General features: G+C 40.3%; 1 protein-coding gene across 4 annotated transcripts in view; it reads left to right on the plus strand.

Moving 5' to 3' along the window:
• Positions 1-20,151, plus strand: part of Kmt2e (lysine methyltransferase 2E) — a 68,173-nt gene extending 48,022 nt beyond the window's left edge. For 2 of the 4 annotated variants that reach the window (XM_029477081.1, XM_021161961.2), the window contains 14 exons: positions 1,559-1,823; positions 2,517-2,615; positions 8,423-8,587; positions 9,350-9,658; positions 12,156-12,410; positions 12,574-12,718; positions 13,151-13,401; positions 13,718-13,774; positions 13,906-14,472; positions 15,468-15,769; positions 16,436-16,524; positions 16,629-16,754; positions 16,905-16,990; positions 17,858-20,151. In XM_029477081.1, the coding sequence (XP_029332941.1) occupies positions 1,559-1,823; positions 2,517-2,615; positions 8,423-8,587; positions 9,350-9,658; positions 12,156-12,410; positions 12,574-12,718; positions 13,151-13,401; positions 13,718-13,774; positions 13,906-14,472; positions 15,468-15,769; positions 16,436-16,524; positions 16,629-16,754; positions 16,905-16,990; positions 17,858-19,363 (4,222 nt within the window). In that variant the 3' untranslated portion in view covers positions 19,364-20,151. The remainder of the gene's footprint in view (positions 1-1,558; positions 1,824-2,516; positions 2,616-8,422; positions 8,588-9,349; positions 9,659-12,155; positions 12,411-12,573; positions 12,719-13,150; positions 13,402-13,717; positions 13,775-13,905; positions 14,473-15,467; positions 15,770-16,435; positions 16,525-16,628; positions 16,755-16,904; positions 16,991-17,857) is intronic. The other 2 variants (XM_029477082.1, XM_029477084.1) reach the window with 2 other exon arrangements.
• The last annotated feature ends 820 nt before the right edge of the window (positions 20,152-20,971 follow it).

Raw genomic sequence — 20,971 nt, forward strand, 5'->3', positions numbered from 1 at the left:
GTGACAGACATTCTTTCTGAAGTTAATCTTTTAAGTGTGTATTATCGTATCAGTTAAAGTACAGTTCCTTTACCTTCTGTATGCATCTCTATGATTCAGATTTATCATATCAAACTTGGCCTTTCCTTTTTATTTGTACATGTATTTATGTGCATGTATGACACACGTGTACTGGTTCCTGCAGCTGCCAGAAACATTGCATCACATGGAGGTGGAGCAATGTTGTGAGGGGCCCCTTCTGTAGGGATGCAGATTCATGTTTTCTACAACAGCAGGGAGTGATCTTAACTACTGAGTAAGCTCTCCAGCCTCAGGCTATTTCTTTTGAAAGTGTATTAGTAAGAAAGAACGAGTATGTTTAACGTGTGGTGCCTCTTCTTAAAATGCTTACCTGCTGTCTTATCCTCTCTTGCTGTCTTAAACGACTTCTTAACGCTTCAGAAAGGGGAAATTTAACATAATGGTTTACACTCACTGCTTTAGGAGATTGTTATCCCATAGAAGTCCATAGTATAAACTCTTACTGACCTGTATGACTTGATATCTGGCTTGATTACTCATGATGACTGTAACATTACGGCTGTTTCTGCATCTCTCTAGTTCCTTAGCTCAAGACTGACAACACTACTCACATAATAGTTAAAACTTCTGGGAGTTAACATATGTAATGTTTATAGCAGTTCCTAGCATGGAGGAAATACGGACGGAAACTTCAGCTTGTTAAATAACTTGCTTGGTCACTTGATTATTATTACATAATTATATTTGCAGCTAAGCATAATCCTAAAAGAAAGCCTCTAGAATAGTGTTAGCTAACTTTAAGGTCATCTGTAAAATTGAGAATACTAATAGTTATGGAGAAGATGAGGAATAGTGTAGTTTAAAAGACAGAAGACTCAATACATTTTCTTCAAGGTATATTTTAGGGAAAACTTATTATTAAACTCATTCTTGAGCCGGGCGTTGGTGGCGCATGCCTTTAATCCCAGCACTTGGGAGGCAGAGGCAGGCGGATTTCTGAGTTCGAGGCCAGCCTGGTCTACAGAGTGAGTGCCAGGACAGCTAGGGCTGCACAGAGAAACCCTTTCTCAGAAAAAACAAGGAAAAAAAAAATCATTCTTGAAGGGTAATGTGAACTAGGTAAGATCTCGTACTTATCATAGCTAGCATTTTTTAATTGAAGTCAAATTTATAGTCAGCATAACACTTTCAGACCCAGTAAGGATGGGTTTTTGCCTTACTATGTTATCTTGTATAAGCTATAGAGTCATTTTACTTTAAAAGACTGTTCAAAACATCAACCTCTCAAGGGTGGAGCTACAACTCAGGAGAGTACTTGCCGAGCATATCTGAAGTGCTGGTTCAATCCCCACAATGGAACAACAAAACCAGTCTCTAATACTTTGTTTTTATAAGAAAACATTTATTTTGTGATACCAGAAATTCAAATTATTAAGGTGTTAAGGCTTATAAATTTCATGGTGTTACAGCCTAAAAGAGATTATGGACGTTTCAGTCTTCGTTTTATATATTAATATTTACCTGGTTATCATTTCAGCAAATACAAGGTGGACTGTGCATGCCTCAAGGAAAATCCAGAGTGCCCTGTTCTCAAGCGAAGCTCAGAATCCACAGAAAACATCAATAGTGGTTATGAGACCAGAAGGAAAAAAGGAAAAAAAGAGAAAGATACTTCAAAAGAAAAAGACATACAAAATCAGAATATTACTTTGGACTGTGAAGGAACAAACAACAAAATAAGGAGTCCAGAAACAAAACAGAGAAAGCTTTCTCCATTGAGGCTGTCAGTGTCAAACAACCAGGTACTGACATCCTGTTTCTCACAGAAGCATTTGAGAGAGGGAAATACTGTATTTAAACCTTTTTAAAGCATACAGTTATTTAACAGTTTATTTTTTCCCAGTGCAGGGTTTGCAACAGGGGCTAACATACCCTTGGCAAGTTCTCTGCTAGTGCTCCAGCTCTAGTCCTGTTCTGCTGCTTACACACAGACATACACGGACTGACTCCTACAATCTATGCCACGTTATTAGGAAGCAGTCATGTTGACAGATCTTTACAGAAATTGGACATTTTCCTAAGACTAGGTCATAAACAACATTCTAGATTGTATTTTGTAGTTGATTTGGGACAGTGTCTCACTGAGTGGCTTGGAACTCCTCATTACTGACCAGGCTAGTCCTGAATTCAGAGCTGTCTCCGTCTGCCTCCAGAGTACATGGCTAAAGGTGTGTGCCACTATGCCTTGTGTCTGTCCATCTTAAGTATTAACTTAAAAAACATTGGAGATTTCATATCAGCAGGTTTTGGTGAAAATTTGTTTCGGCCACACTACTATATTTGACTGGAGCTCCAGAAAACAAAATTATTCACTAGTATGAATTTGAAAACTTGGTTTAGAAATTCAGATTTTGGTGGGCTTATTTCACAATTTTAGTCAAAAGGCACAGCATAGCTCCCAGTTTATAGATGAGGTAATAATTTCCATTTTTCAGGAACCAGATTTTATTGATGATATGGAAGAAAAAACTCCTATTAGCAATGAAGTAGAAATGGAATCTGAGGAACAGATTGCAGAAAGGAAAAGGAAGATGGTAAGTTGGGAATCTTGTAGTTGCTTATGGTACCCTGGGCTGGGGCAGCTGCTCCTCCACCAGGGAACTGCCTTCATGTGGGCATCTGTCGTGCAAGGTAGCACATGTGGAACATAAGACATTGAACAGCTTTACCTGGCTATCCCATTACTATTTCAATACACTTACCTGGTTTTCCTGTTTTGTCTTGTTTTTATATTTTTACTGATTTTCATTAGGCATTTAAGAATGTATACCACCTTTAAGAAATAACATTTTTGAGGCTAAGAATTGTTAATAAATTTAATGTGACAATTGTTGTTCAGTATGTCTTTTCATTAGCTGAATATATTATTTCTTTTCATGATTTAAGAGAGAAACAGAACTATTTGCAATACTATTAAGTCAGGTAGGGTACATATCAAAGTCAGTATGTATCAAAACTTGACAATCCACCATGACCTAGTGGCCTCCATGTGTGTGCTCATGCTGTTACTAGAACAGCAGCGCTGGGCCCCTCGTGATTTATCTGTAAAGGTTTCTTCAGTATAAATGCCAGGAAAGAGGTTGTACGTCAGTTCTAGCAGCAGAGCCTACTGACTCATCCCTGTACCTCAAGATCTGCAGGGCTGAAGCCGTAGGATTGCCATGGGTGAGGACAGGAGAAGAGTAAACTAGAGGTCCCAGGGCAGCTTGGAGATAGAGCACTCACATAGCTCATCAAGGGCCTGGGTTGATCTACTATGCCCACCACCGGAAAAATTACCATGTAAAGAAGTGTGAGCTGCCAATTGAGCCCAGGTCCTCTGGAAGAGCACCCAGTGCTCCCAACCACTGAAGCATTGCTCCAGCCTGTCTTTTGTTTCTAGACATGAGGGTATGGTGTATGCTGTGTCTATGTAGCTGAAACTGTTGGGAACTCTTCTTAACAACCATTTACCTCTGCCTCCTGATGCTTTCATGGCCTATTCCAGTCACATCGCTCAAACTGGAGCCCGTGGAAGTTAAATCACGATGGTGTTCACATTTAGTACAGAAATTTGAGAATCAAATGAAAGGATAGTCATGAAGTTATGAGGTAGGTCTCTGGACTTGCCAGACAGCTAGCCAGGAATGTCCAGAGTTGTTATCCTTGTTGCATAAACTCTTGACACGGGAGCACAACCTACTCACCTACCCTTGTCAAAGACTTTATCTGAAGTCATCTACCTTTTTAACTGAGTACAGTTTGAGGCACACACATGGAGCTGGAGTGGCTTGGAAGAAAGGGGACATTAGACATTCAGATAAATCTAATCAATCCTTGTGATCAGTGAGGTGACAGATGTCTAAGCCAGATAGTTTTCATACACTAACAAACTCCTTATGAGAACTCATGTCATAACCCCATTGCTAAGGGGAGAAAAATTACATGGTTTTTAGAATAGCAGCTTAGTAATGAGCAGACTAAATGGACAACACCCAATTAGACTAGGTAAGCTCTGAGCTAAGTGAAGCATCAGCTAATATCTGTAGCCTTTACCTAGATTATACACAGTTCTCACCATTTCCTCAGCCTTCCTCCACATCACACAGTATTCCATAGATGTCTAATTTGATGTCTGTGAAAAACTGTTATAGTTAGCTAGGTTAATTCTATTGATTCATCTTATCTGCACTTGAATACCTTGCAACTTTGGGGTACATGATGACCCTCTGACATTCCTGGTTCTTACTTTGTTGAACAAGCACCCTGGTACACCACCATTCTTCAGAATCTGTGCTGTTGCTTATGCATTTAAAAATGAGTGAACTTAGCAAGCCTGTTTTAGAATGTGCCAGGTTTTAATATTACAGTAGGAGAGCAAATTTGTTGTCAGAAAAGTCATCTGATGATAGACTTAGGATGGATCTCATTCTCTCACATTTCTCCTTATTGCACGGTGAAACTGATGCTAAGAACCTTTCTCAGTTTCTTATCCTTGAGGAACCATTTTTGTTAAAATGCATGGCAGAATGGAATAAGTTTACTTTTTATAGTCTGTCCAAACCAAATGAGATGGTTATGCTCTAGTTACCTTGTAACATATCCAAAGCCTCCACATGCTTCCCAGTACACCTCCACGTATATGCTTTATGCAGAACATAATTCTCTTTAACAGAGACCTGACTGTTTGCTGTGTGGGTGTGTTTTACTATGTAAGTACTGGGTGGCTAGAGAAGGCAGATATGCTCTCATAGAAAGTGGTCATAGCGAACATGAGTCAACGAACAGGACTGTGAGGGGGGCACTGGACCCTCGTGTGATAGAGGAAATGGGAATACATGTAAGCAAGGCTTATTACTGTGGAATGATTTTCATTATTAATAGTCTAAGTGATCTTTAAAGTTACCATTTTTGTTTTTTGTGTTTGTTTTTTCAAGACAGGGTTTCTCTATTTAACAACCCTGGTTGACCTGGAACTCCCTTTGTAGGCCAGGCTGCCCTCAAACTCATAAGAGATCCCCCCACACACACACCAGGACCCCATCCCTACTCTTCACCCTCCCCCCCACCCTGAGTGCTGGGATTAAAGCTGTGTACCACCACTGCCTGGCTCATTTATTAGTTCTGATTGCTGTTTGAAGGGGTTTGGGGGGGGGGGACAGTATTTTTAATATAAGAAGTCTTATTTTCAGTAGATGCTCTTTGGTTTCATCTCCTTTATTTTGCATGCCCTTTTGTGTTTCTCAGTTTTAAAATGGGGATATTTTATTGTTGGAATATTTGCAGCCCTTGGGCTGAGTCTGAGGAAAGGAGGCTGGAAGGCTGCAGAGATACAGTTTCCCCAGCCGCTCTTCATCTTGTACTCTGGCTACTCCTGGCCAGGTGGACTGCTCTTGAGCTGCAGGGATCATTTTAAGAAAAGGCAGGTGATAGACAGCAAGGTAGCAAAGCAGAGCAGGAGAAACATATGCTGCTCCTGACACTAAGCTCACCTGGAAAGCTACAGATGAGTGATAGCCCAGTCAGGACGGCTTAGTGGGTGTAGGCATATGCTGCCAAGCCTGATGACTCTGAGTAACATCTCTAGGGCCTGCATGGAAGGCGAGCGCTGACTCCAAGTTGTCCTTCACACAGCACTTTGAAATGCATACCACTCCTTCCCACAGACACACATATATGCACACACACACAAAATTAAACATTTTAAATTATCAAAAGCACATCTCAAATGGGGAGAGGTCCAAAGCAGATTTTTTTTTCTCCTGCTTACATGAAATTGTAATACTAAGAAATAATGTACTAAGATATATCACAAGAATAGTGAACCAGGGAGGTCACATGGGATACTTCCACATACTCTGGTTAATACCTAAAACATCAGCATAACAGTTATCAAATCCAGCTCTGAGTTTCCCAGCTCACAGATAATGAAGTAGCTTTGGGCTCAGGATAAAGCCATGGCTTGCATCACAGTTCTAAACTACAGCCATTACAAGCTATAAGTAGTCTTATAAGGGGTTAATTACGATACCCATTATCTCTTATCTCATCAACAGCTCCAGTTCCCTATAAACTCAAGTTAACATATTTTTCAGATAGATCAGTAAAATGGTTGCTTCTTTACACACGACCATGTATCAAGGATTGCATTAGATACAGTGATGACTAGCAAACCTGGGAGAGGGGGTGGTGGTAAGATGATTCCGTGGTTAAGGCTGCTCTTCAGAGGTCCTGAGTTCAATTCCCAGCAGCTGTTTACAAGGAATATGATGCCTTCTTCTGGCTCAGATGTATGTGCATCAGAGCACGCATACATTAAACACAATTAAAAATAAATAAAACCTAGGCATGGTGGCACCAATACTCAGGAGAAAGAGGGATACTGATTTCAGAGTTTACGGCCAGATTAGGTCTACATGGTGAGTTCCAAGACAGCCAGGACTACTTTAAAAAAAGAAACAAACCAAAACAAAAAAACCTGCTAATTTTTAAAATCTGAGTAAAATCAGTCATTTATCCTTAAACATCTACATACTTTAAGATGAATCTCGGCTAAAGTTATTAGGAATTTGGTGCTTTCAACTTTATTGCTATAGGATAAACACATGTAGAAATGTAAAATTTGTGCTTTGTTATCAGCAGTTAATTGGAAAGATGAATAGATTAGCAGTCAGGAAACTCATAATTTATGCAAAGGCCCTTTGAGTCACCTACATACATGTACATTTTTTGTTCCATCAACAGAAGGCAATGTGCCATTTTTTGATGGGGAGGGGGAATCCTAGCTAAACATTATGAAGGAGTGTTTGGTTTAATCAACATGTAGTTATTACACTGTTTTCAAGGGAGTTTAGCCTACAAAAGAAAGGATTATTTTTGTGATATCTAGATTTCTAAATGGTGCATTTTAGAAAAATTTAATATATAGAAACAGGTTTTTATGGAGGTCATGTTTTAAAGGTAAAAGTAGAAACAAAAAAAAAATGAGAATTTGGCTTTATAATTTCCAGTTCTGGGGGCTGCTCTTCCAGAGGTCTTGGGTCAGCTCTCAGCAACCACATAGTGGCTCACAGCCCTCTATAATGATCTGATGCTCTCTTCTGGCATGCAGGCGAATTGGCAGATAGAGCACTCATATACATAAAAGAAATCTTTTTAAAAAATTCCAGTTCTGGTGAGAACAAATAAAACCTTTAATGTTTTGAATTACCGATTCTAGATTGTAAGAACACAGAACAAGTAATCTTACCTCTGTGGCCCTGAGTTTCCTGGGTGTAAAATCAAAAGGGTGAAAATTAGAAACTCCTTACAAAGCACTCCTAGCTACACTGCATTAACATCTTTTGTTCCTTACTGAATATGTTTACTACAAACCCAGGAAAGACTAAGAACAGTTATCTATCAATGCTTAAATCTCTTCCAGTAATTACTGGAACTAAAGCTGACACTCCAGTGTTGCGAAGTGTATGGCAGCCAGATCTTGAGTTTCTGATCTTTCTTTCTTTCTTCCCCACATCGATGACAATGAAGGAGGAAAGACAAATGGATCTGAGCCTCAGGACCTGGTTCTTTCATTTGGAGAACTGGACAGTTGATGGACCTGCTTCCTGGTTCTGGTTGAGAGCTGAAGCATTGCCAGGCCCTCTGCTCAAGGCTCTGGGTCTTGTTCTTAATATTCTCTACCCAAGAGTGTCAGTGTAAGGAAGGAAGAGCAGAAGGTAGCGGAATGCCTTAAGAGAATTGTAATGGAGGGCAAAAGGGTGAAAGAAATGACAGCTACTGTTTTTGTTTTTGGAATGCCTGCCATTTTTTTCCAGTACTTTTTAAAAGCCTCATGTTTTCTATTTGAACTCAGTAACAGTCCTTAAGTGTTTAAGTATTGTATGCTTTTACACTCCTAAAAAGGGTGACAGAGCTGTTTACTAAAAATTACTGGTAGGATCATGGTTTGAACCTAAGACTATATGCCTGACTCCTTAAGTGCATATAAATTTTTTCATTTCAACATTTTTTTTCCTTAGGAATTTTCAGTCTTTGTGTTTAAAAAAGGCAAATTTGTGTATTAAAATCTTTTTGGTTTTGTAAAAGAAAATAAGTTCTATTTTTGTTGTTGTTGTTTTCTTTTTTTTCTGGCTGTTTTGTTTTGCTGTATCGTCCTTTCTTGGCATACACTACGAACGGCTCACTGAGATGAAGTGTGGGATTCACACATGCTGAGTGGCTGTCATCTGTTCCCATACCTACCAACAATAGACTTGTTATGCTAATAGTATCACAGCAGCTTTTAAAATCTGTCATGAACATTTGACATTTAGAATTCTTGTTTGGAATAAGACATTTACTTCAAATTTAAATTCCATAGACAAGAGAAGAAAGAAAAATGGAAGCAATTTTGCAAGCTTTTGCCAGACTTGAGAAGAGAGAGAAAAGACGAGAACAAGCTTTGGAAAGGATCAGCACAGCTAAGACAGAAGTTAAGCCTGAATGCAAAGAGTCGCAGGTCATCGCCGATGCCGAAGTGGTGCAGGTATCATCCCTCAGGGTCACCCTGACTGTCCAAGTTTAGTGCCTTAAAGTCTCTACACAGTAGAGTTCCATGGATAAAAGTGATGGCTGTGTGCTCAATGCTATTGTGTGCGTGCACATAGAGGGCAGAGTACAACTCTGTGTGAGTCACTTCTCTCCCTCCTCAGTCCCATGGGTTCTGGGCCTCAAACTGGTCTTTAGGCTTGTGTGCAAGTGAAACCATCTCACTAGCCCAAGAATATTAAATAATACCTAATTACTAGTCTTTTAAAGCATTTTCAAACCCTATGGGGAATTTAGAATTGAAACGAGATTATACTTGACTTCCAATATAAAGTGTTGAATTGTTTTGTTACCAGAAGTTGGGTAATTGAGTAACACTGCTGCACGCCTGCTGCCTTTCTCCAGCAGCTCTGTGGCTAAAGGAGAGAACCAGCCCCCACAGGCTGACCTCTGGCCTCACAATGCACTCGTGAAAACATACTTTCTGGTTGTTTTTTGTTTTGTTCTGAGGCGGGGTTTCCTCTGTGTAGCACTGGCTTTCCTGGAACTTACTCTGGACACCAAGCTGTCTTCAAATTCAGAGCTCTGTCTGCCTCTGCCTCTGCCTCCCGAGTATTGGGTTCAAAGGAGTGCACCACCATTACCCAGCCTAAAATACATAAAGGATTCTGGAAAGCTAGGTTTTAAAGTAGATAATGCTATATTTCAACATAAATTTATCTATAAACATCAGAAGTCCCACTGTTGTATTTTGAACTAGGAACAAGTAAAAGAAGAAACTGCTATCAAGCCAACCGCTGCCAAAGTGAATAGAACTAAGCAGAGAAAAAGCTTTTCTCGTAGTAGGACTCACATTGGACAGCAGCGTCGGAGACACAGAACTGTCAGCATGTGTTCAGACATACAGCCATCTTCTCCTGACATCGAAGTTATGTCACAACAGAATGAGATTGAAAATACTGTACTTGCTATAGAACCAGAAACTGAAACTGCAGTAGCAGAAATAATTCCTGAAGCGGAAGTTCCAGCACTTAATAAGTGTCCCACAAAGTACCCCAAAACAAAGAAGGTATGCGTCCTCACGACAGTAAGCACCTTTTGCAACAAGTGTCTCCTAGCTGAATGATTGCCTTAGAACCTCAACCTGCACCTATGATGATCTCAGCAGTGTCATGTTTACACTTGCAGATATTTGCCTAAGACTGAGAAGTACCAAACTTTCAAGAAAATTCATAGTTTGTTTTATGAAGATTAAATATATGAACACCTTTAGTATTGTAGTTCATGATTTCTCTAAGGTTGTCTACCTATATATAAAATACTCATTTCTCTGAAACTGGTTTAACATACTTCCTCTCTTCTGTGCCTAGGGATCTAATCCAGGGCCTTGTGAATGACAGGCAAGCCCTCTGCCCAGAGCCACACCCCAGTTCTTCATTGTTTATACATTTTATAATTACTTTAGGTAGATGATAAGAATTAAATAGGAAAAAATTGTGATTTCATTAGAATGTACTAAGAATATAGATTTAAGAGTGTTTTCACAGAATACACACATCGGGGTTGTAGGAGTCAGTTCCCTCTTACACTACGTGGGTTCCAGGGAGAGCAAAACACCCTTCTACATTAAGTCATTTATTTCACTGCAGCTCCTTGTATTTAAGAGGAAGATTGGTGTTACATTAGATTTTATTACTGTCGGAGTTATGAGACAATTTACAGGAAACCGCATATGAATTTGAACAACTTGAGCTTTTCAGCTTAAAAGTAATAGCATAGCCTCAGACGCTGATGTTTTTGTTCAAGTAAATGACAACACATAGGAGCAAGTGACTTGGGGCCTAAACCTTTTTTTGTTTTTTCTTACCTGATTTCATACAGTTTTATAGGCAGGCTGCTAAACAATGAAAAGAATGCTTAAAGAATTCTGTAAGCTCAGGATTATATAAGTCAGTAGCGGACTCTTAAATATCTTTGCCAGAGAATTACAGGTTTTGTTTGAAATATCACTATAATATTTCATTCAAAGACTGTGCACTATATTGCCTTAAATAAAGTGGATACTTGCCTTTGATAGTAATATATTGCTTACCCACATTTGGAAGGGGAAAAAAATTAAGTTTCTTTTTTTTTTAAATGGAAAGTACTTGAGTTTTTAAATTCTTTTCTCAATCACAAATATCACATTTTTTAATTGTTAAGTATGAAATGTAAATATTTGTTAAAATATAAGTATTTGTTAAAAACAAGTTGAGTTTTTTACAGCATTTTATCATTTAGTACTAAAATAACATGAATTCCTAAAGATGCCATTCATTTTAATAATACATATAATACCTTTGTCCTACAAAGGTACATAGAAGAAAAGGGAAACATACAGGAAAAGGGAGAGGGGTGCGAAAATGCTTTGAAATTAAGAAATATGTTTGTATGTGTATGAATGCACACATTCAATACTTGTTCAAGAACTCACATTTAAGCTAAGAAATGAAAAACCCCAACTGCAAAAAAAATAATGTTTCTAAGTACCTAGCTTTTTTAAAAGGTGCAGGCCAGGTGTATTCAGGTAGCCAGGAGAAACTAGATTATGAGGTCCGGGGTGTGGCTCAGAACAACAGCACTTGCCTAGCATGTGCAAAGCCCTGGGTACAATCCTAAGCATTTCCAAAAGAACCACCACCAAGGCTGCACTAGGTAAACGGTGGATAAGAAACTTTCAGAAGGCTTAGCATCTTTAAGAGGCATTGCAAACCTCAGGAATTGTCAGTGTGGATCTATTTGCTGACCTCTCTAGGCATCTGTGATGGGCACCTTGGCTAAAAAAGCACTGCTTGAGAATATCAGACTTTCCTAACTAAACAGTTTCATGTAAAATACTAAATAACATATCTACATTGTTTGTGGTACTTGTTGGTATCTCCTAGATTTTACTATATCAAAACAAAATTTTTTTTCCCCCTTGAAACAGTCTGGCTATGTAGTGCTATTGGCCAGGTACTTACCATGTAGCCCAGGCTGGCCTCAACTTGTGTCAGTCCTCCTGACTCAACCTTGGATTATAGGCAGTGTACCACCATAACCTACCAAAATTAGTGGGGTTTTGTAATACTTTTTTTTTACATATATTCATGTACTTTATCCCTATAAAATATCATATAATAATCCTTAGAATAACAGTAAGAAAATGAAAATACTGATTAGTGGGGTTTCTTTTTCACCACATGAGTTACTTTTTGTTAAAAATTTATTACTAATTATGCGTGTGTGTCTGTCTGTGGGTATGTATGCACATGCATGCAGGTACCCATGTAGATCCACTGGAGCTGGAGTTACAGGCGGTTGTGAGCCACCTGACATGGGTGCTGAGAACCGAACTTGGGTCCTCTCTCCAAGAGCAATACTGCTCTTAACCTCTGAGCCATCTCTCCAGCCCTATAATGTGAATAATCTAAATTACCCAACTTATCGTCTTAGACGATGTGCCAATATCTAATTTGATATTAGAATATTCTGTAGTGGAATATGTGCAATTACTATATAGTGATCCAAATGTTTCTGTTCTCTAGCACTTGGTCAATGAATGGTTAAGTGAGAAGAATGAGAAGACAGGAAAACCTTCAGACAGCCTTTCAGAAAGGCCTCTGCGCATAACTACAGATCCAGAGGTGTTAGCTACACAGCTCAATTCTTTGCCAGGTCTCACTTACAGCCCCCATGTATACTCTACTCCTAAGCATTATATTAGATTTACATCACCATTCCTTTCGGAAAAAAAGAGAAGAAAAGAAACTACTGAAAACATTTCTGGCTCATGCAAAAAGGTAAACTTTTCTTTGGATATAAAAATCTAGGAGAAGCCAAATGCAAATCTCAGTCCTTACTACAGCTCCTCACAGTGAGATGCTTTTGTGATCAGCTTTGCATTTATAGGCTATATGAACTCTGCAAACTGATCCTTAGTCATGTATTCTCTGTTTTACTCAGCGCTGGCTGAAGCAAGCCCTGGAGGAAGAAAATTCAACAATTTTACATAGATATCATTCACCTTGTCAGGAAAGATCCAGGAGTCCTACAGTTAATGGTGAAAACAAAAGTCCACTTCTGCTAAGCGACAGCTGCTCCCTCCCAGGTACTGTTGCTGTTCAGTAGTGGGAAAGAGTAAGGAACTGTGGAAAGCAGGCAGGCAGCCAGGGGCAGCTCTGTGAAGAGAAGCTGACAGCTACAGGCTGTCTCTTTCTGCTCAGCACACTTTTTGCATGAAGAAAGTTGTAAAACCATAGTTGGAAATACTGTTTATGTTGGGGCTTAGTGTCGGGCTAGCTGCTTAGACATCAGCTACAGTAACATCAGTATTTGTAATAAGACTTCTTTATGATTTCTAGGTTTCAAACAAGATATTTGCTAGCATTGAAACTTTTGGGGGTAAGGGAGATTTCACGTTAGTAACATTGAGAAAATACAAATTCTCTAGTTGGGAGGTGAAAGTAATATTAATTACTGTTTCTGTATCATAGCAAATATCAGCAGTATGGTTTCTTATAGATTGTTATTTCATCAACAGATTTAACCACACCACTAAAAAAACGAAGACTTTACCAATTGTTAGATACTGCTTACTCAGAAAGCTCCACTCCTACCCCTTCACCATATGCGACACCAACTCACACAGACATCACTCCTACGGACCCAGCATTTGCCACTCCCCCACGGATCAAGTCAGATGATGAAACTTACAGAAATGGTTATAAACCCATATATTCACCAGTGACCCCTGTAACCCCTGGCACACCAGGAAACACCATGCACTTTGAGGTGAGAAACTGGGGGTAAAAACTGTTCATCCCTGGGATGGAGTGTTTATCAAACTCTGCGTAGAACCCTTCCCCACCCTATTATCTAGTGTGATGAAAAACTCCGAGAGAAAATTGGGAGTCTACAATTACATAAGTTTAGCATTTGCATTTGTGCCAAAATGAACATTTTTTTTTTGTACTATGTATAGAGCCCTAAAGCAAGTGTCTTCAAAAGGCTTAAATCTAAAATCTGTCATCAGTTTTTTCATTTTAATTCATGTCTACAAACTATAGTTTGTTGAATTTTAATTCCTAATTTTATTACTTTTATGTAGAATATTTCTTCCCCAGAAAGTTCTCCAGAAATAAAGAGATGCACTTACAATCAAGAGGTAAGGAATTACCAAAAAAGATGCACTTGCTGATTTTTTTTCTATTATTATTTTGCCTAAATTGCTGCTAGATAGTAATTTGTCCCTAACTGGCATTGTTTGTGTGATTCCCCTCCCTACCACCACCACAGGGATATGACCGACCTTCAAACATGCTAACGTTGGGGCCTTTTAGAAATTCCAATTTAACTGAGCTGGGCCTGCAAGAAATAAAGACTATTGGTTATACCAGCCCTAGGAGCAGGACTGAGGTTAACAGGCCTTGCCCAGGGGAGAAGGAGTCTGTGTCAGACCTTCAACTGGGACTCGATGCAGTCGAGCCAGCTGCCTTACAGAAATCCATGGAAACACCAGCCCATGACAGGACTGAGCCCAGCAACCAACTGGATTCGACCCACTCTGGACGGGGCACAATGTATTCATCCTGGGTAAAGAGTCCTGACAGAACAGGAGTTAACTTCTCAGTAAACTCCAACTTGAGGGACTTAACACCCTCTCATCAGTTGGAGACTGGAGGCGGCTTCCGAGTAAGTGAGTCCAAGTGCCTGATTCAGCAGGATGACACTAGAGGCATGTTTATGGGAGCGGCTGTCTTTTGTACTTCTGAAGACGGGCTTGCCTCTGGTTTTGGACGGACTGTTAATGACAATTTGATCGACGGGAGTTGCACGCCCCAGAATCCACCACAAAAGAAAAAGGTTATAATTTAACAATTTATAGTCTTTATAATAGTGGGTTTTTTACTTTACTCTTAAGGGTTATTGGTAGTTACAGCATGTGTTACGTGAGGCATTTTGTAACTTAGTTATGTAAATTAAGGTTTTCATATGTATATTTTTAATTTTTTGTAAATAATTTAATGTTCCTAAGAAAGTAAAAATTATGGTGATATGAAAACTTCTAAGAAATGTAGTCTCAGATAAAAGCCTCAAGATGATTTTTTTTTTTTTTTTTATGAAGCAAGTAACTTTTAAAAATAAACACCTCCACCAAAGCAATAGGTAGATACTACTTACTCTTATTTCTCTTATTTTACATTGAGCAGGCAGCCTTGGAGAGAAGAAATGCCTCTTCACCATCATAATACTTACAGTATTTAGGCCATGGATGTAAGAGTATTTTCAAAGTATGATACTGCTTGCTCAGATTCTATCTTAATACAAAAGTATCTAATCTTGACACAGTTAGAATGCCTTATTTTTCAAGATTGGGAAAAACAGCACTTATTTGTTTAATAGGCTTAACTGCATATAAGTCAAAGCATTTTAGTGATATGTGCTTTTAATTTTTATAACAGAGTCCAGTTGGCAACTTTGTGGGAAGCAATGTAGTATAGTGGAAAGAGCACGGGCTTTCAAATAAGACCTAGGTTCGAATCCCGGCTCCAACACTCACCAGCTGTGTGACCTGGAGTGAGTGAGTTACTCAATTTCCTCATCTGTAAAATGGGGATGATAATATAACCTATTTCTTAGGGTTGTTGTGAGGATTAAATGAGATAATGTATATAAATCATCTAAAATAAAATGCCTGACATATAGTAGGCATTTAATAATTGTTAATTATTTATGGAAAATTCAATTATTTTTATAATTTTTCTAATATAAATGCTGCAGTATCCTTTTTTAAAAAAGAAAATTGATTCTGATACACAAACAAGAATAACAGACTTACTTTTTCTTTCTTGTTTAAGGTTTCTCTATTAGAATACCGTAAGAGACAACGTGAAGCTAGGAAGAGTGGGTCTAAGCCAGAGAACTTTGCTTTGATTAGTGTGTCACCTCACCCAAGTGGGAACCTGAGCAGCAGTGGCGACGGGTGTATCCACAGCAGTGAAAACGGGGAGCAGGCAGAAAACCAGACTAGCTTGCCTTTACCACCACCCGCTGCTGCCGCCGCTGCCGCTGCTTACAGTGCCTCTTCTGAAGAAGGCAGCAGTAACTGTCCTGTTAAAGACACTAATTCCAGTGAGAAGAAAGACCCAGAAGTTCAGTGGTAAGCCCCTTCTACAATGTGCCACTATGCAAGGAGAAAAAAACTGTTAGAGAATTCTTCTACCTGTTTGCTGTTTTGGAATGATAAAATAGACAGTGATTGAAGGTGATCACCTCAGAAGCTGTGGCTGTAAACTATGTAAATATTCCTTCCTGCAGAACTTGCCACTCCACGCAGTGTCCTAGACAGTTTCTTTACCTCCCCTACCAGTTAATTTTGGCTGAAGAAGCAGTTTTACTGTTTGAATAAGACCACAGCAACTGCATTTAAGATGGGTCGTGGCAGCCGTGTGAGAGACTGCTCAGTCCCCAGTGCACACTTACCACTGTGACACAAGGCACTTGGATTCTGTTGGAGGGATTTTGCTCCCTTTGGCAACCTAACATGACCTTAAAAATGTTAACACAATATTTCCAGCTTACCCTTCTTTCACCAGGAAATTACCAGAGACAAATGTTGGTCTGATTTCTTAGAGTAAACCGTAATAAAATCTCAGTTTGGAGCATGGTTAGCAATATAAGAGGCTATTTTCAAAGCTTAACCTCAAAGTTTTGTCCCATTATAGCAAACTCCTTCATCTGAAGGACATTTTGCTCATCGGGAGACAGAAGAGTTAACCTAGCTGGTGACAGCCTCTCTGACCTTAGGATGTGTTTTCTTTTAAAGGACTGCCTCCACTTCAGTGGAGCAAGTGAGAGAGAGAAGTTACCAGAGAGCCTTACTGCTCAGTGACCACCGCAAAGACAAAGACAGTGGTGAGTGCGCTTGCTTCTGCTCTCCCAATGCTTCTGCCTGCTTGTGTTCTGCTCCCTGTGAGCGCGCTAATGGTCTCTCTGGGTCTGCTCTGCTTCATCCATAGGGGGAGAGTCACCATGTGTCTCATGCTCACCGAGTCATGTTCAGTCTTCACCTTCATCTCATTCAAATCACATTCCCCAGGTGCACGCTCAGAGCCTAGCTCCTTCTTTGAGTGAACTCATGGCAGGTCAGTAAGCAGATGACCGACCTCTCATGGTGATTATGTTAAAGTGCTTTATAGTAAGAGAAAGAACTGTGTACAGTGAGCACTGTGTGTGTCTACAAGAGGCAGTATGTCTTGTAATCTTATTTACTGTAGGTTTCTTCTACCTTACAGACCCTGATCCGGAAGGTACAGAAGCCACAAGTACAAGTGAATGTCCATCCCCTGACACTTGTCAGAGCCCTTCTAAAACAAGCAAGGTAACGACACTGACCTTTCAAGTCTGGTCCCTCATGGAAGCTGGTGGGAACATCAGACTGACCTTTCCCTGCCACATCAAGTGTCAGTTTGTGATCTCTGTACTCTTCCTGTTTCCTCACTCTCGTGTTGAGCTGTGTGTACAGACAATCCTGACTTAACCTTGAAGTTTTCTAAGTACCCTTCCATAGTCTACATTTCTCACTCAAGTTCATTCCTGACTTCATGGGATATTCTCGAGACAGGGTTTCTCCGTATAGCCCTGGCTGTCCTGGAACTCACTTTGTAGACCAGGCTGGCCTCGAACTCAGAAATCCACCTGCCTCTGCCTCCTGAGTGCTGGGACTAAAGCCGTGCGCCACCACGCCCAGCTCATGGGATACTCTTAAGGACCTGCCAAGCAGCATTCCGTATGTCAAAACTCAGGTGACATTCATCCAGAATAGACAGTTCTCTCTATCCTGGTCTGTGATGAGCTGATGGCTCAATGGGCTTGCAGACCACTGTAAAATTGAGGGCCACACTGGGGTTACCCTTGGAAGTAAAAAAAGCATTTTAAGGCTAAATGGTTTAATGAACAATTTTTGTTTATTCAAAGCAGTTTATCTTTAGTTGGGTAAGGAAATTATATGAAATCAAAATTTGCTAAGTTTTAAGGTTGTCAGAGGCTGAAAGTTGTTTGAAGAAAATGGAAAATAGAGACCACCAGGTCTAGAGAATGTATTTAAGCTTACACAAATGGAAAACCTTACACAATGTACTGAGAAAAACTCACCATTGTCGTCCTCACACTGCTTCCTGCCCTCTTATTAAATAACATTAAATTCCAGTGACATTCTCTCATACTTCTTTTTTTTTTTCCTTCATAGCCTGGTTCACCAGGGCCAATCAATCCTGCTCAGTCACATGGGAAAATACTCACAAAACCAGATTGCCACTGGGAGGCAACTGCCACTGTATCAGAAGCTGAGAACCCAGAGCCTCAGCACAGACAGCTGTCAAGTAACGCCCCAGCACTTTCTCAGAACCACGCTCCTCAGGCCCACGCTCTGAGTGCGAATGATCAACTTCCGCAAAAGCTGCCTTCTGCACCGACGAAGTTGCACTGTCCTCCGTCACCTCACACAGAAAACCCTCCCAAGTCCTCCACACCTCATACCCCCGTGCAGCATGGTTACCTCTCGCCAAAGCCTCCTTCACAGCACTTAGGATCTCCCTTCAGGCCTCACCACTCACAATCACCTCAAGTTGGAACTCCTCAACGAGAGACTCCGAGAAACTTTTACCCAGCGGCACAGAGCCTTCAAGCTAACCCTCAGCAGGCGACTTCTGGAGCGTTATTTACCCAGACACCCTCAGGACAATCTTCAGCAACATACAGTCAGTTCAACCCACAGAGTCTCAACAGCGCGGCACCGCCCCCGCCACCCCCTCCCCCTCCTTCATCCTACTATCAAAACCAGCAGCCCTCTGCAAACTTTCAGAATTATAATCAGCTAAAAGGTAGTCTTTCCCAACAAACTGTGTTTACATCTGGACCAAATCAAGCACTTCCTGGCACCACAAGCCAGCAATCAGTTCCTGGACATCACGTTACTCCAGGGCATTTTCTGCCATCTCAAAACCCCACCATTCACCATCAACCTGCTGCTGCTGTGGTCCCGCCCCCGCCCCCGCCCCCGCCTGCTCCAGGACCACACCTCATACAGCAGCCAAGCTCACATCAGCAGCACTCTGTAGCACATGGAGTTGGGCCAGTTCATGCTGTTACGCCTGGGTCACACATTCATTCTCAAACTGCAGGACACCATTTACCACCACCCCCTCCACCACCTGGTCCCGCCCCACATCACCATCCACCGCCCCATCCTTCCACGGGACTGCAAAGTCTACAAGCACAACACCAGCATGTAGTAAACTCAGCACCCCCGCCCCCTCCCCCTCCCCCGCCCCCTCCTCCAGCCAGTGTTCTGGTTTCTGGGCATCATTCAGCATCAGGTCAAGCCTTACACCACCCACCTCATCAAGGACCTCCACTTTTCCCTGCAAGCGCTCATCCAGCCGTCCCGCCGTACCCCTCACAAGCCACACATCATACCACTTTGGGACCGGGACCCCAACACCAGCCTTCCGGAACAGGGCCACATTGTCCATTACCAGTTGCAGGTCCTCATCTCCAGCCCCAAGGACCAAACAGTATTCCAACACCTACTGCTTCAGGGTTCTGTCCTCATCCTCATCCTGGCTCTGTGGCCCTGCCACATGGGGTGCAAGGACCTCAGCAGGCATCGCCAGTGCCTGCACAGATTCCAATTCACAGAGCACAGGTGCCACCAACATTTCAAAACAATTACCACGGTTCAGGGTGGCATTAAAATGGACTCCAATAACATTTTTTAAAATGTTCTGTAAGATAAACTGTATATTTCATATGTACCTGTTAAGGTACTTTTTAAAGCTTGTACATGAAACTTTGTATAAAAAAACAAAAAACAAAACAAACAAAAAAAACCAACAAAAGCAAACACCAGTGCTCTTTCATTGTATCTTTCCCATTTTTGCTTTTTACACTTCCTTATGAAATGTGCTCTTAAGCCAGCTGTAGGTATCTTTATTTTGTAAGTGAACATTCCAACTTTTTCTGACCATGGATCTGATGATACATGACCTTTAAATCTCATTGTTGCAGTTAAATTCATTTAGTGAGTATTTTCTGTATTATTTTATACATATGCATTAAGTATACAGCTAAAGAAAGCACTAAGGATTTCCTTTTTTTTTTATGGTCAGCAGTTATTTGAGTGCATCTTAGGTCTGAAAATGCAATACAGGTTTTTATAATTTGGTGTGGACATGGCTCATATTGTTTTATCAGTTTTTTGCAAGCAAAATGTAATTTAATGTATAGATAATTTTTAGTGTCTCCTGACAGACTGTAAATACTGAATTTCCTTTGCGTATATAATTGCTCCCGCCCTTTTCATTTGGAATATAGCACTGTACATATGGCAAGTCTGCTGCAAACGTGTGATCTCTGTGAAAGTAGTACAGCACATGACCTTTCCTTTTTATTTCAATACGCTGTCACATTGAAGCACTGGTTGGGCATTTTAATTCATGTTAATAAACCACAATTATGTCAGTTTTACTAAATTGTTCTGTACAACTTCTGAGATTGAGGTCTGCTTAATGATTTTACAAAAGTTAAGATTTTCAAATATAATTTGTAAGTAAAGAATCATTCATTTACTTCGGTAGCTGTTACCTCAGCTGCACTGCAGGCTACCAGCAGCCGATCTGGGTGAGTCTCACAGCCCTCTCTACTGCTTGCCTTTCCTTTAGAAGCACGGGTCACAGGAAATTAAATAGCCACTCTGTGCGACTTAGCTAACAGTCTAAGAACCTAACATTCTAATCCAACATTAATCCACATTACTGATGCATTCCATACTGTACAGTTGCACACTGCAGTTTAACGCACTTTGAAAAGCAGTAATTTACTTAAAACAGGGAGATTTAATTTGTACAGTTTGAAGTATGACTGAAATAGCTCCACTAATCAAAACTGATATAAAAATATGTTTAATACTAGCTTTAGGGCTTTTTTTTTTTTTAAGTTGTAGAAAATAGGTCTCTTTAAACAAAACCAAGGGCAAAAGGCATTATTCTGAAATACGTCAAATAGAATGAAGAGGGTTTCAGTGAATATTTTATTACTGAAAGAAGATACACCAGTTGTGACTTTTTTTTTTTTAAATTATCAGCTTCTGCTGTCTACCTCTCAGGAGTGGCCCTGTTTTGCCACCTTCCAAACATGTGACACAATTGGGCCCAGTATATAAATTTTGTGCATCAGGAAAAACAGCAAACTCAAGAAATTAGATTTGGTAGTGACTTAAATCATGTTTTATCATTTAATTCCCATTTGAAAATTAACTCTGATGATATTCGAGAATACAGCTCATTTAGGGCTTAAAATCAGT

The sequence above is a fragment of the Mus caroli genome, chromosome 5, assembly GCF_900094665.2.
Source record: "Mus caroli chromosome 5, CAROLI_EIJ_v1.1, whole genome shotgun sequence".
NCBI lineage: Eukaryota > Metazoa > Chordata > Mammalia > Rodentia > Muridae > Mus > Mus caroli.